Genomic DNA, 16,667 nt, shown 5'->3' with positions numbered 1-16,667 from the left:
GTCCATTTTTCTGTCCCATGCCGTAATTCATGTCTGGAGGATAAACAGTTTTCAACCTAGACGGTGCCAAGATGCGATCGTCCAGATTGAGAACCACTGGTGAGAACGCAGCATCATTGACCAACGGTGACATCATCGTGGTTACCACCAGTCAGTGAGGCTGCGTTCCCAGGAGGGCTGTACTGTGGTGACCTCATAACTGACTTTTTACCAAGGTACTGAGGTCACCGCAGTTCAGCCCGGCTGGGAAAGCAGACTCAGTGACCGGAGGTAACCACGGTGATGTCACCGCTGGTCAATGATGCTGCACTTGCAGCAGCTCAGTCACCAGTGGTTCTCAGCCTGGACAGTTGCATCCTGGCACAGTCAAGGTTGAAAACTATTTATCCTCCAAATGTGGATTATGGCATGGGACAGAACGACGGACAGGTGAGGGATAATGTTTTTTATTTTTGTTTTATTACAGGAGACGTTGGCTTCAATGGAAGGGGCGTTAGGCGAGTATATCTGTGTTAGTTAATTTTAATTAAAATGGAAAGGTGTGTTTTATTTTATTTCAAATACAAGACTTTATTCTGGTTGTGTCTTTATTTACCAATTAACTATAGGATTAGTAATGGATAGGTGTCAGCTTTAGCAAGAATGATTATCAAAAATGGGGGAGACCCCACTCCATTTTTTCAAAGTGTTTATTTAAATAATTAAAAAAACAGCGTGGGGACACCTATTCTTGATAACTAGCCTTGCAGAAGCTGATGGCTGAGAGTTTAAGCCCCCAGCTATGAGATTTGTTTGGCTGGTTATCAAAAATACAGGGGAACCCATGACTTTTTTTTCTAACTATTTATTTACAGCGCTGGAGTCGGCTGATGAATACTCCCATCAGCCGCTCCTGCTCTCACTGTTATGAGCGGCAGCAGGTGTAGGCTGATGGGAGTAATAGTTCTATCAGCCGCCGCCTGCTGTCATTATTATCACTTGAATATAACACTCATCATTCTCCCTTGCTCGCGCTGATTACTGGCAGAGCAGGGGTGAATGATGAAAGCCATCTTCAGCAATTGGCGGCAGGGAACAGCGCTGTGAAACTGGCCTCTGCCGCAGCCGCCAACTTACAGCAGCAGCTTGGCGATAACTGGTGCCCGCTACTTAAGAGAAATGAATATTCACTTCTCTCCACTCCCATAGGCATGGAGCACAGTGAATATTCATTCCCTTAAGTAGCGGGGCCACGTGATTGCAAGGCCGCTGCAGCTGCTGGCAACAGAACAAGATGCTGCGAGGGAGAAAAGGGACAGATGGTTTTACTTTTTATGCTTTTCGGATGGGGGCCATGCATACCGGGTTTGGGATGAGGAGCCATGCACACCAGGATAGGGATGAGGAACCATGCACACCAGGATAGGCATGAGGAACCATGCATACCAGGATAGGGATGAGGAGGCCATGCATACAAGGATGGGGATGAGGAACTAAGCATACCAGAATAGGGATGAGGAGGCAGTGCATACCAGGATGGGGATGGAGGGACAAAATGAGGTGCCTCGGCTTATACTCGGGCCGGCTTATACTTGAGTATATACAGTATCCAAGAAGACTGTTTAGTCTGGACAATACTTGCAGTATCTGGTAAATGCAAGGACAATGTGCCTAACGACCCATATAAACCATTGACTGCTAAACCCATCGATATCAACGTGTTTGGCCAATGGCCTAATGTGTATGGGGTGACGGCCAACTGATGGTCAGGAGAGATACCGACAGCACATGTCCGATTTTGGACTGTTGGTTGTATTGTTCTCCCAGATATAGCCCGCTGGCCAACGTGTCAGTCACGGGTTCTCATAGAGAACACAAGAGGGCTCAGCCAAGTTAATGCTGTGTATAGTAATGTTGGCTGATAGGACTGTCAGCTGAAAGACTGCACGAAGCATCGCATGGCCGACAGCCATCTAATGTGTATGGCCAGCTTAAAAATTACGAGAATGGGATCTGTACTTTGTGGTGTTTCTGATGTTCAGATAGATGTACTTTCTGAGTAAAACTTTTCCCGCATTCTGGACATAAAAATGGTCTCTCTCCCGTGTGAGTTCTGTGATGATTAACAAGATTATATTTAGTTGTAAAACATTTTCCACATTCTGAACATAAAAACGGTCTCACTCCTTTGTGAACTTTCTGATGTTGAACAAGATTCCATTTAGTTGTAAAACATTTCCCACATTCTGAACACAGTAATGTGTTCCCCTCGCTATGAATTCTTTCATGCTGAATCAGATCTGCCTTGAAGGTAAAACACATTTCACATTCCTGACAAGAAAATGGCTTTGCTCTTTTATGGTTTCTCTGATGCTTGAAAAGATTTGGTTTAGTTGAAAAAAATTTCCCACATTCTGAACAAGAAAATGGCTTCTCCCCTGTGTGAACTCTCTGATGTTCAACCATTCGCAATTTCTGGGTAAAACGTTTGCCACATTCCGCACAAGAAAACAGATTCTCTCCAGTGTGAATTCTCTGATGCTCGAGGAGATAGGCTTTCTGCTTAAAACACTTCCCACATTCTGAACATGAATATGGTCTCTCATCACTTGTATGCGTAAAAAGTTTTGATTTACTTTCAACATTTATTTCACGTTTTCCAAATGGTCGACCCTCTCTATGACTAGATATTTGTTTAACAGTCTGCGAATAAGCAACAGAAGGTTGCTCAAAATTAGATGGCAGATCTCTGCTGTGATGCACTGAGGGCTGTTCTTCGCTGATGGAGTGGTCCCTAGAATTATCTTGGGCATCTTTAAACTTTGCTTTGGAATTTGGAGATGTAAGAAGGCCATCTGAACCATTCTGGCAGTCATCTGCTGAAAAAAAAAAAGTAGTAGATGATTTTAGGTTTCCTCTTTTTTAAAACACAACATAAAATATATTACATTCTGTACTCTGGAGTATTAGTGAAATCATAATGCACAAAACACAGCATCATAAATTCACTGATACACCTGGCTACTTGCTAATGGTATTGGGTGTGTAAAAACAGAGAATGCAGTCAGTACAGGTATCAAAACAATTTTTTTTTATTAACATACAAACAACATGCAAGACAAATTTTTTAAACCATTTGCTCTTGCCATTCCACCCGTCCTACATCTGAGTTGAAGTATGCCGCAAATTGGTCCCTCATTTGGCCAACTTCAACAGATGACCTGAGAGGGTGCTGTGTAAATTCAGGCAAAGGATTAGGATCAACATCATCAAGATCAAAGTTCGGGTGTTCTCGAGAAAGTACAAAGTTATGTAGAACAACACAGGCCTTGACCACCTCATCCACTGTTTCCAGTTTCAGATTTATAGCTGTGCCAAGAATGCGCCATCTAGATACAAGTATACCGAAGGCACACTCTACTGTTCTCCTGGCCCTGGCCAGCCTGTAATTGAAAATTCTTTTTTGTAGGTCCAAGTCCCGGCTGGAGTAGGGTTTGAAGAGGTGTTGGCACATCTGGAACGCTTCATCACCAACCATTACAAATGGCTGTGGCGGACCTTCTGTGTTGGGAAGAGGCCGTGGCATGGGGAAATTGAAGTTGATGCCCTACAACCTCCTGCCCATGTCTGATGTCTTAAAGCCTGGGAGTCATTACCACGGCTAAATGCCCCAATGTCCACTGCAATAAACGTACAGTCTGCATCCGCAATGGCCATCAGTACAGTAGATAAGTACTTTTTATAGTTAAAGAACTCAGAGCCTGTTCTTTTGGGCTTGATAATCCTGATGTGTTTCCCATCCACTGCTCCCAAACAGTTAGGGAAATTGCATACAGTCCAGAATCTTTCAGCGATGTCCAACTACTTTTCTGCGGTTGGCATGGGCATGAATTCGGGACAGAGAACGTTCCAGAGAGCCCAGCAGGTGTCCGCTACAATTCCAGACAACGTGGAGATTCCAATCCGGTACTGGAAGTGCAGTGAGGAGAGGGTCTCTCCAGTAGCCAGGAATCTGTGACAGAAAGAAAACAACAAAAATAAATATTTGTGTTTATGTAATTTTTTTACACACGTTACATTAAAACAACCAAAAAAAAAATTCAGCAGCATTTGGTTCAATACATGGCATCCAAAAATTAACGCAGCTTGTAGTTACTGACATGGCAGAACTGTATTTCTGCCAAATTTGGAAGAGTACATGTCGCAAGCAAGAAAATTCAGCAGACATTGGTTTAGCAAAACTACGTACCTTAATGTGACCAGGAGCCGTTCCTCAGGAGTAATTGCACGCCGGAGATGCGTGTCCTGTCTCCGGATGACTTCTTTTACCCGAACAAGCAAATAGTGAAATGCTTCTTGGGTCATCTGGGTATAATCCGTAAATTTCTTCGGGTTTGCCTGGAGCTCGCTGTAGAGGGTGTGGTACGCTCCACGGTTCTCCCGGAGTTCCATAATGGGATGTATCCACATACGCCGCTGCTGCCGTCTTCGCTGCCTCTCTCTCTCCCTCTGTTCATGGCAAGCAACGGCATAAGCCAGAGCCGTCCTCATGTCCAGATCCAAGTCAAAGGAAAAGCTCTTCCAGCGCAGATCCATGTTTCTCAAGTCAAATGCATGCAAATGTGAAGAATTCAGGTGTAAACTGGGTCTATATAAAGAATTTCCATAGACACGCCCACTGGTGTCTCAATGGTGGATTGTGTTGCAAGAATTTTTCAAGGATTTTTTCTCCAGTTTATTGCGCATAAAAGATGCAAACGCATGAAAAACGCTTACAAACGCATAAAAACGCTGCAATTTTTTATTATGCGCACAATAATGCTACAAAATAACGCAGCGTTTACCAGCATTTGCATGCGCTTTTGACATGCGTTTCATGTGCGCTCCAAACGCAGAGCAAAAAAACGCTAGTGTGAAAGTAGCCTTAGCAGTACTCTACAGCCACATATGGGGTATTGCCACATTCAGTAGAAATTGTGCGACAAATTATGGTGCAATTTTCATCCACTTCGTGTGAAAATGTAAAAACTGGGGCTAAAACAAAATTTTGGTGGTAAAAAAGTAGTCATATTTTCTTCACTGCACAATGTTATAACATTCTGTGACACACCTGTGGTGTCAATATGATCACTGCATCCCTACACAAATTCATTGAGAGGTGTAGTTTGTAAATTGGGGTCACTTATGGGGGGGGGCTTTGCTGCTCTGGCACCTCATGGGCTCTCTCAGTGGGTCATGGCACCTGCAAATCATAACAGTAAAATCTGGTGCTCCTTGTCTTCGGAGCTTTGCACTGTGCTTGAAAAATATTTCCCAATTACATATAGGGCACTGGCGCAGGAAAAAATGGACATCAGTTGTAAATAAAATTCCTATTAGCCCTTACAAAAAATAAGAACTTGGGGCTAAAACAACATTTTAGTAGTAAAAATGTAATTTGTTCCTTCTTCACCCCTTAATGGTACAGAATTCTGAGAGGCACATGTGGTGTCAATATGATCACTGCACCCCTAGATAAATTCATTAAGGAGTCATTTGTAAAATGAGTTCACATATAGGGGGTTTCAGTTGTTCTGGCACCTCAGGGGCTCTGCAATGTGACATAGCACCCTCAAACCATTCCAGCAAGATCTAAACTCAAATATGGCTCCTCTTCCCTTCTGAGCTTTGAATTATGCCTCAACAGTAGTATTTCTCCACACATGGGGTATCGGTGTACTCAGTAGAAATTGCACAAAAAATTGTATGGTGCGATTTTTCCTGTTACCCTTATGAAAAATGCCAAATTGTGGGGCTAAAATGACATTTTTGTGAGAAAAATGTGATTATTTTCACGGCTCAACATGAAAACTTCTGTGAAGTACCTGGGGGTTCAAGGTTCTCACCACACCTCTAATTACATTCCTTGAGGGGTATAGTTTCCAAAATGTTGTCACTTGTAGGGGGGTTGCCCCTGTTTAGGCCAGGGGTGGGGAACCTCTGGCCCGCGGTGACTTTTCATGCGGCCCGCGGGCAGGTTACCAGAGCCCGCAATGCTTGGGAGGCACCCGTATCTTGCCAGCTGCCGGCTCCTTAACCTCCAAGTGCATGCAGCATTCACTACAGAACGCTGCCTGCACATGAATGATGATGTTGCCGAGGCAGGCGGGGTTAGCTCCAGGATGGGCAGGGCTAGCACCCAATGCGCTCCCGTACTCCTGTCCCGGAAGAGGAGCTGTTCCCAGAGAGTCCAGAGTGATCTCTATGCCGGCAGCTCAGTGCCTGTCTGCTGGTGATTTCTGTGACTTTCTGCTGGTGATCTGTGCCCAACCAGCAATGTGCCCCAATATAATCATTGTGCTCCAAGTGATCTCTGTGCCCCCCAAATATATGCCCTCTGTGATCTCTGTGCCCCATAGCTATATGTCCCCCTCTGATCCTTGTGCCTCCCCAGCTATGTGCCCCTGTAATCTCTCTGCCCCCCAGCTATACGCACCGTGATTTCTGTGCTCACAAGCTATATGACCCCTGTGATCTCTGTGCCCCCCAGCTATATGCACCCCTGTGATTTCTGTGCCCTTCTGTGATTTCTGTGCCCCCCCCCTTTTGATCTTCGTGCCACCCGCCTGTGATCTGTGTCCCTCCGGTAATCTATTAGCCCCATCCGGTGATCTATGTGCCTCCCCAGTGCTGGATATCCCCCCTCCCCAAGTGCTGTATGTCCCCCCCAGGGCTGTATGTGCCCCAAGTGATATGTATATTCCACAGTGCTGCATTTGCCCCAAAAGCACTGTATATCCCACTGAGTGCTTCGTATCGCCCCCAGTGCTATATATCCCCCCACCTGCGATGTATATAGCTCCCAGTGATATATGTGACACCACCAGTGATGTATATTCCCCCCAGGGACATATATACCCCCGATGCTGTCTGTGCTTCCTAGTGATGTATATACCCCCTCAGTGATATCTATTCCCCCCAGGCTCCTCGGTGATGAATATGTCCCAGCGTCTCCTGTGATATCTATTGCCTCCCCAGCTCCTCATGTATTTTATATGACCCCAGAGTCTCCTGTGATGCATATAAAGCAGTGTCAATATTTCCTATGTTATGTATGTACAGCAGTCCCTCCGTCTCCTACAGTGCCTACAAGTAGTATTCAACCCCCTGCAGATTTAGCAGGTTTACACATTCGGAATTAACTTGGCATTGTGACATTTGGACTGTAGATCAGCCTGGAAGTGTGAAATGCACTGCAGCAAAAAAGAATGTTATTTCTTTGTTTAATTTTTTTTTAAATTGTGAAAAGTTTATTCAGAGGGTCATTTATTATTCAACCCCTCAAACCACCAGAATTCTGTTTGGTTCCCCTAAAGTATTAAGAAGTATTTCAGGCACAAAGAACAATGAGCTTCACATGTTTGGAATAATTATCTCTTTTTCCAGCCTTTTCTGACTATTTAAGACCCTCCCCAAACTTGTGAACAGCAGCACTCATACATGGTCAACATGGGAAAGACAAAGGAGCATTCCAAGGCCATCAGAGACAAGATCGTGGAGGGTCACAAGGCTGGCAAGGGGTACAAAACCCTTTCCAAGGAGTTGGGCCTACCTATCTCCACTGTTGGGAGCATCATCCGGAAGTGGAAGGCTTATGGAACTACTGTTAGCCTTCCACGGCCTGGACAGCCTTTGAAAGTTTCCTCCCGTGCCGAGGCCAGGCTTGTCCGAAGAGTCAAGGCTAACCCAAGGACAACAAGGAAGGAGCTCCGGGAAGATCTCATGGCAGTGGGGACATTGGTTTCAGTCAATACCATAAGTAACGTACTCCACCGCAATGGTCTCCATTCCAGACGAGCCCGTAAGGTACCTTTACTTTCAAAGTGTCATGTCAAGGCTCGTCTACAGTTTGCTCATGATCACTTGGAGGACTCTGAGACAGACTGGTTCAAGGTTCTCTGGTCTGATGAGACCAAGATCGAGATCTTTGGTGCCAACCACACACGTGACGTTTGGAGACTGGATGGCACTGCATATGACCCCAAGAATACCATCCCTACAGTCAAACATGGTGGTGGCAGCATCATGCTGTGGGGCTGTTTTTCAGCCAAGGGGCCTGGCCATCTGGTCCACATCCATGGGAAGATGGATAGCACGGCCTACCTGGAGATTTTGGCCAAGAACCTCCACTCCTCCATCAAGGATCTTAAGATGGGTCGTCATTTCATCTTCCAACAAGACAACGACCCAAAGCACACAGCCAAGAAAACCAAGGCCTGGTTCAAGAGGCAAAAAATCAAGGTGTTGGAGTGGCCTAGTCAGTCTCCTGACCTTAACCCAATTGAAAACTTGTGGAAGGAGCTCAAGATTAAAGTCCACATGAGACACCCAAAGAACCTAGATAACTTGGAGAAGATCTGCATGGAGGAATGGGCCAAGATAACTCCAGAGACCTGTGCCGGCCTGATCAGGTCTTATAAAAGACGATTATTAGCTGTAATTGCAAACAAGGGTTATTCCACAAAATATTAAACCTAGGGGTTGAATAATAATTGACCCACACTTTTATGTTTAAAATTTATTAAAATTTAACTGAGCAACATAACTTTTTGGTTTGTAAGATTTATGCATCTGTTAATAAATCCTGCTCTTGTGTGAAGTTTGAAGGCTCTAACTTATTTGCATCTTATCAAACCTGCTAAATCTGCAGGGGGTTGAATACTACTTGTAGGCACTGTATGTGATGTATATACAGCAGTCCCAGCATCTCCTGTGTGACGTATATACAGCTGTCCCTGTGTCTCCTATGTTATGTATTGTATATACAGCAGTCTCTGCCTCTCCTATGTGATGTATATACAGCAACCCGTGTCTCCTATGTGATGTACTGTATATTCAGCAGTCACAGCATCTCCTGTGTGATGTATATGCAGCCGTCTCTGCGTCCTCTATGTTATATTGATACAGCAGTGTCTGCGTCCTCTGTGATATAGATACAGCAGTCTCAGCGTCTCCTATGTGATGTATAGACAGCAGTCCCAGCATCTCCTATGTGATATACAGTGGGGGAAATAAGTATTTGATCCCTTGCTGATTTTGCTTTTGTGAGTTTGTCCATTGATAAAGACATGAACAGTCTATAATTTTAAGGGTAGGTTAATTTTAACATTGAGAGATAGAATATCAAAATTTAAATCCAGAAAATCACACTTTATAAATTATATAAATTTATTTGCATTTTGCAGTGAGAAATAAGTATTTGATCCCTCTGGCAAAACCCTTGTTGGCAAACACAGCAGTCACACGGTTTTGCAGTTGATGATGAGGTTTGCACACATATCAGGAGGAATTTTGGTCCACTTTTGCAGATCATCTCTAAATCATTAAGATTTTGAGGCTGTCGCTTGGCAACTCGGAGCCTCTACTCCCTCCATAAGTTTTCTATGGGATTAAGGTCTGAAGACTGGCTAAGCCACTCCATGACCTTAATGTGCTACTTTTTGAGCCACTCCTTTGTTGCCTTTGCTGTACATTTGGGTCATTGTCTTGCTGGAAGACCCACGACCCATTTTAATGTCCTGGCGGAGGGAAGGTGGTTGTCACTCAGGATTTTACAGTACATGGCTCCATCCATTCTCCCATTGATGCGGTGATGTAGTCCTGTGCCTTAGCAGAGAAACACCCCCAAAACATGTTTCCACCTCTATGTTTGACAGTGAGGATGGTGTTCCATGGGTCATAGGCAGCATTTCTCTTCCTCCAAACACGGCGAGTTGAGTTAATGTAAAAAGACCTCAATTTTTGTCTCATCTGACCACAGCACCTTCTCCCAAACACTCACAGAATCATCCAGATGTTCATTGGCAAACTTCAGAGGGGTCTACACATGTGCATTCCTGAGCATGGAGACCTTGCGGGCATTGTAGGATTTTACAGTGTAATGCGTTACCAATGGTTTTCTTGGTGACTGTGGTCCCAGCTGCATTGAGATCATTAACAAGTTTCCCCCGTGTAGTTTTAGACTGATCACTCACTTTCCTCATGATCAAGGATACCCCACAAGGTGAGATTTTGCATGGTGCCCCAGATCGATGTTGATTGACAGTCATTTTGTATTTCTTCCATTTTCTTACTATTGCACCAACAGTTGTCTCCTTCTCACCCAGCGTCTTACTATAGTTTTGTAGTCCAGTCCAGCTTTGTGCAGGTCTATGATCTTGTCACTGACATCCATATAAAGCTCTTTGATCTTGCCCATGTTGTAGAGGTTAGAGTCTGACTGATTGAGTCTGTGGACTGGAGTCTGTTATAAAAGTGACTATGTAAGACAGCTGTCTTTAATGCAGGTAATGAGATGATTAGGAACGTCTAACTGGTCTGTAGGAGCCAGAACTCTTAATGGTTGGTAGGAGATCAAATACTCATTTCTCACTGCAAAATGCAAATAAATGTATATAATATATACAATTTGATTTTCTGGATTTTATTTTTGATCTTCTAACTCTCAATGTTAAAATTAACCTTTTAAGGGTTTAAAATTATAGACTGTTCATGTCTTTGTTAATGGGCAAACTTACAAAACCAGCAAGGGACCAAATACTTATTTCCCTCACTAAAGATACAGCAGTCTCAGAGTCTCCTATGTGATGCTTATACAGCAGTCCCATCGTCTCCTATATGGTGTATATACAGCTGTCCCAGCGTCTCCTATGGTGATGTATATGATTTACAAAACTTATTATGACAAAAAGTGGACACAAACCTGGAAAAGCAGCTGTGACAAGCAACATGATCAGTATCACCTAACATCACAGCTGCACCAAAGAGAAGCAGCTCCAGCCGACAGATTAAGGGTGAATTACCATAATTAACTGTTTGACTAAATACTGTATACCTGGGTAATTTTCAAGGTGATCATTTTGGTGAGGCCCTCGAATGATTGTAAAAATTTCCAAATGGCCCCCGGCTGGAAAAATGTTCCCCACTCCTGGTTTAGGCACATCAGGGACTCTCAAATGCAACATGACGTCCGCTAATGATTCCAGGAAATTTTACATTCAAAAAGTCAAATGGCGTTCCTTCCCTTCCAAGCGCTGTGCGCCCAATCAAAGTAGAAAATTACACAACAAAGTTTGGGGTCCATTTTTTCCTGTTACCCTTGTCAAAATGAAAATAATTTGGATCTGAAGTAAATTTTTTGTGAAAAAAAGTTAAACGTTCATTTTTTTTCCCACATTCCAAAAATTCTTGTGAAGCACCTCTGAGGGGTTAATAAACTTCTCAAATGTGTTTTTGAGCACCGTGAGGGGTGCAGTTTTTTGGATGGTGTCACTTTTGAGTATCTTCTATCACAAAGACCCCTCAAAGTGATTTCAAACGTGATGTGGTCCCTAAAAATTGATTTTGTAAATTCTGTTGTAAAAATGAGAAATTGCTGGTCAACTTAAGTAAATATGTGGGAAATGTTACTATTGAGTATTTTGTGTGACATATCTCTGTGATTTAAGGGCATGAAAATTCAAAGTTGAATCAGATCATAGTAAAATGAATCGGTTCAGGCTCGCAGCAGTGTTTGAGACGGGTGTCATTAGCATATCGCATCGGATGCTATACGCCAACGTGACCCCAGCCTTATTCGAATAAAACGTTTATGGGATTTTGTGTATACTAAATTCGAAACATAAGCCTGACTAGTAGTAGTGTAGGGAGAGGAATCCCTAAATTGGGGTCCCCAGAATAACTGAAACCCATTTTAAGGTAGGATATTTAATTATGAGCAGAGGAGGGATGTCTAAATTATGGGAATTGAGATGGCAGTAGAGTATGGCTAAGTAGACACGTGAGATTATTTCTGCTTTACTTGTTATAATTTGAAAACACTTAACCCTGTCACTGCAGGCTGTTCTGATATGTGTGACCCAAAAATTGTGTTACTAAAGGGTTAATGAGCTTCAACAAGAGCGCTGACAGGGCCATAGACTATAATGATGCCAGCGGAAAGAACACGCACTCTGTGGCATTTTCAGGCGTGTATGGCTACTAACGGCAGAGACCTAGACGCAGTCAACTACTGCCATCACCATTATAGTCAGTTTTTCAGAGGGTTCAGACTTATGCCCTGGCGGGGTGACTGTGCATGTACTAAACGCACTGTGAAAGCACCCTTAGTAAGCATTATAAGGGTCTGTGCACACTTTGCAGTTTTGTCCCAAATCTGCAGATTTGTCACCAAGCCTGAAGTATTTCCTAGTGTCAAAGTGAATGAGATCCCTGAAGTCTCACGCACATGTTACTTATTTATTACTTGTATATTTGCAGCAGATTTAAACCTGCAGTATGTCAATTCTTTCAGTGTTTTTGCTGTGGATTTCACCCATACTAATAAATGGGAAAAGCTGCAACAAAAAGGCAATGGTGCTGAAATGTCTGCTATAAATACTCAACAGGTGCACATATAATAATAATTCTTACCCAGAACTGTGGGCAAATAAAACGCTTCACCCCGAGCCTGTTCTCACCTTCCTGACCAAGCCAAATTGTTCAGTTCTGACCAGTGTCACCGTAATAACTAACGCTTCAACATATTCCAGTGAATGAGATTTTTTTTGTGACACTTTGTACTTCATATTAGTGGTAAATTTAGTTCAATATGATTTGTCTTTATTTATCTAAAAAATTGGAAATTTTTTAATAATTTACAATTTTTAACTTTGAATTTGTATGTCCTTAACCCCTTTACCCCCAAGGGTGGTTTGCACGTTAAATGACTAAGCCAATTTTTACAATTCTAACCACTGTGTCCCTTTATGAGGTAATAACTCTGGAACGCTTCCATGGATCCTGGTGATTGTTTTCTCGTGACATATTGTACTTCATGTTAGTGGTAAAATTTCATTGATATAACTTAGAATCATAGAATCGTAGAGTTGGAAGGGACCTCCTGGGCCATCTGGTCCAACCCCCTGCTCAAAGCAGGATTCGCTAAATCATCCCAGTCAGATGTCTGTCCAGCCTCTGTTTGAAGACTTCCATTGAAGGAGAACTCACTACTTCTCGTGGCAGCTTGTTCCACTCATTGATCACTCTAACTGTCAAAAAGTTTTTTCTAATATCTAATCTGTGTCTCCTCCCATTCAGTTTCATCCCATTGCTTCCAGTCTTTCCTTGTGCAAATGAGAATAAAGTTGATCCTTCTACAATGTGACAGCCCTTTAGATATTTGTAGACAGCTATTAAGTCTCCTCTCAGTCTTCTCTTTTGCAAACTAAACATTCCCAAATCCTGCAACCTTTCCTCATAAGACAGGGTTTGCAGACCGGTTTATTTGTGAAATTGCGCTTATTTGTGAAAAAAAATGGGAATTTGGCAAAAATTTTGCATTTTTCCAACTTTCAATTTTTATGCCCTTAAATCACAGATATGGCACACAAAAAACTTAATAAGTAACATTTCCCACATGTTTACTTTACATCAGCACAATTTGGGAACCAAAATTTTTTTTAGTTAGAAAGTTATAGGGGTTAAAAGTTGTCCAGCGATTTCTCATTTTTACAACACCATTTTATTTTTTACGGACCACATCACATTTGAAGTCACTTTGAGGGGTCTATATGATAGAAAAATAATTACTTACCGGTAATTTGATTTTCCAGAGCCATGACAGCAGCGCAAATGAGAGAAGGTACCCGCCCCCAGGAAACAGGAAACCTGTAGCAGAGACATAAGAAGGGGGGTGGCACCTCTCCCCTCAGTTTGTTTCAGAGTATGCAAGGTAACCGCCTTATTAGTTTACCTACATGTTATATGACAGCGCTACTAATATTCCCCTTTCCCTTTAATTACATGTCTATATACATACACTCACTGGCCACTTTATTAGGTACACCATGCTAGTAAGGGGTTGGACCCCCTTTTGCCTTCAGAACTGCCTCAATTCTTCGTGGCAGAGATTCAACAAGGTGCTGGAAGCATTCCTCAGAGATTTTGGACCATATTGACATGATGGCATCACACAGTTGGCGCAGATTTGTCGGCTGCACATCCCTGATGCGAATCTCCCGTTCCACCACATCCCAAAGATGCTCTATTGGATTGAGATCTGGTGACTGAGGAGGCCATTTGAGTACAGTGAACTCATTGTCATGTTCAAGAAACCAATCTGAGATGATTCGAGCTTTATGACATGGCGCATTATCCTGCTGAAAGTAGCCATCAGATGTTGGGTACATTGTGGTCATAAAGGGATGGACATGGTCAGCAACAATACTCAGGTAGGCTGTGGCGTTGCAACGATGCTCAATTGGTACCAAGGGGCCCAAAGAGTGCCAAGAAAAAATTCCCCACACCATGACACCACCACCACCAGCCTGAACCGTTGATACAAGGCAGGATGGATCCATGCTTTCATGTTGTTTACGCCAAATTCTGACCCTACCATCCGAATGTCGCAGCAGAAATCGAGACTCATCAGACCAGGCAACGTTTTTCCAATCTTCTACTGTCCAATTTCGATGAGCTTGTGCAAATTGTAGCCTCAGTTTCCTGTTCTTAGCTGAGAGGAGTGGTACCCAGTGTGGTCTTCTGCTGCTGTAGCCCATCTGCCTCAAAGTTCGACGCACTGTGCGTTCAGAGATGCTCTTCTGCCTACCTTGGTTGTAACGGGTGGCAATTTGAGTCACTGTTGCCTTTCTATCAGCTCGAACCAGTCTGCCCATTCTCCTCTGACCTCTGGCATCAACAAGGCATTTCCGGCCACAGAACTGCCGCTCACTGGATTTTTTTTCTTTTTCGGACCATTCTCTGTAAACCCTAGAGATGGTTGTGCGTGAAAATCCCAGTAGATCAGCAGTTTCTGAAATACTCAGACCAGCCCTTCTGGCACCAACAATCATGCCACGTTCAAAGGCACTCAAATCACCTTTCTTCCCCATACTGATGCTCGGTTTGAACTGCAGGAGATTGTCTTGACCATGTCTACATGCCTAAATGCACTGAGTTGCCGCCATGTGATTGGCTGATTAGAAATTAAGTCTTAACACACAGTTGGACAGGTGTACCTAATAAAGTGGCCAGTGAGTGTATATCTACACATCCAGATATAATTTTTAAAAACCTCTGGTGCACCACACAACCATCACCAAGATAGGGCGGGAACAATGCGGTGCTGTCATGGCTCTGGAAAATCAAATTACCGGTAAGTAATTATCATTTTTTCCCTTCCCCATGACAGCACCGCATATGAGAGGAAAGATAGAATAGACTCCTAGGGTGGGACAACAGCAGACAATACTTTTCTCCCAAAGGCCAGATTTGAGGGCCCTAGGTCTAGTCTATAGTGTCGGAAGAAAGTGGATGGTGATGACCATACTGCTGCCTTACAGATCTGCTCAACTGAAGCATTTGCCCTTTCAGCCCAGGACGTGGCTATGGCTCTTGTAGAGTGAGCTGTTACACCCAGTGGGGGAGTCTGGTTTGAAGAAGAGTAAGCTAGTGCAATACCCATACGAAGCCACCGTGCAATCGTTGACTTTGAAGCTTTTTTACCCCTGTTTGTCCCCTGAAATGAGACAAAAAGGGCTGAAGACTGTCGCCATGGTTTTGAGGCTTCTATATATTGAAGCAGGCAACGTCTGACATCTAAACAATGGAAGGTTTCCTCTCCCTGGGATTTGGGTTTCGAACAAAACGAGGGCAAAATTATCTCCTGCTCCCTGTGGAATTTGGAATTTACCTTTGGTAGGAAGGCTGGATCAGTTTTTAGGATCACTCTATCATCCAAAAAGGTGGTATATGGTGGATTTACAGATATCGCCTGCAGCTCGCAAACACGACGAGCTGAGGTCAGGGCCACCAGGAGTAATGTTTTTAGTGTCAGCGTCTTTATTGGGATGGAAGCAATCGGTTCGAATGGAGATGCTGTCAGTGCCCTTAATACTAAATTTAGATCTCAGGGAGCTACCTTAGGTGATAATTTTGTGGGCCTGGATGTGAAGGAGGCCCGAATGAATCTATAGATCCATGGGTGATCTGCCAGTTTTTGATCAAACAATGCACCCAGGGCCGATACCTGCACTTTTAAGGTGCTTGTGGATAGTCCTTTTTCCAGTCCTTTCTGGAGGAACTCTAGGATCTCCTTTCTTGGTATTTTCTGGGCTGTTCTAGTCAATTGTCGGCCCGTGAACGGTAAGAATTTTTCCCAAATTTTTTGGTATTTTCGTGAAGTTACCTCCTTCCTGCTAGCAAGCAGGGTGGTTACTAACAGGACTGAGAACCCTTTTGCTATAAGGAGTCCCCTCTCAAGTTCCACGCAGTGAGGTGCAGCCCGTGAATCCTGGGGTGTTCCACTGGGCCCTGGTATAGCGGATTCGGGGTATCTGGGAGGATCCATGGGTCCAAGATAGACATGCGTCTGAGCCATGTGAACCATGCCCTTTTCGGCCAGAAGGGCACAATCAGGATTATTCGAGCTTTTCCCTGCAGGATCTTTTTTAAGACTACTGGAATCAATGCCAACGGGGGGGGAACGCATATGCCAGGTGAAATTTCCACCGGTGTAGTAGCGAATCCACGCCCTCTGGCCGCTCTCTTGGATTTAGGGAGTAGAACCTGTCCACTTTCCGACTTTCCCTGGTGGCAAACAAGTCTACTTCTGGTGTGCCCCAGGCAGCGCAGATTTCCCCAAATATTTTTTGACTTAGGGACCATTCTCC

General features: G+C 43.7%; 1 protein-coding gene across 4 annotated transcripts in view; it reads right to left on the bottom strand.

The window, feature by feature from the left end:
• Positions 1-971: 971 nt before the first annotated feature.
• LOC141069560 (uncharacterized) overlaps positions 972-16,667 on the bottom strand; it is a 118,401-nt gene continuing 102,705 nt past the window's right edge. For 2 of the 4 annotated variants that reach the window (XM_073559221.1, XM_073559220.1), the window contains exon 7: positions 978-2,858. In XM_073559221.1, the coding sequence (XP_073415322.1) occupies positions 1,978-2,858 (881 nt within the window). In that variant the 3' untranslated portion in view covers positions 978-1,977. Of the gene's footprint in view, positions 2,859-16,667 lie in introns of all 4 variants that reach the window. The other 2 variants (XM_073559219.1, XM_073559218.1) reach the window with 2 other exon arrangements.

Source organism: Dendrobates tinctorius, unplaced genomic scaffold (assembly GCF_039654945.1).
Source record: "Dendrobates tinctorius isolate UK_male_01 unplaced genomic scaffold, ASM3965494v1 ptg000266l, whole genome shotgun sequence".
Lineage (NCBI taxonomy): Eukaryota > Metazoa > Chordata > Amphibia > Anura > Dendrobatidae > Dendrobates > Dendrobates tinctorius.
Note: the sequence above shows the minus strand (reverse complement) of the source record. Positions and strands in the feature narration are given on the sequence as shown.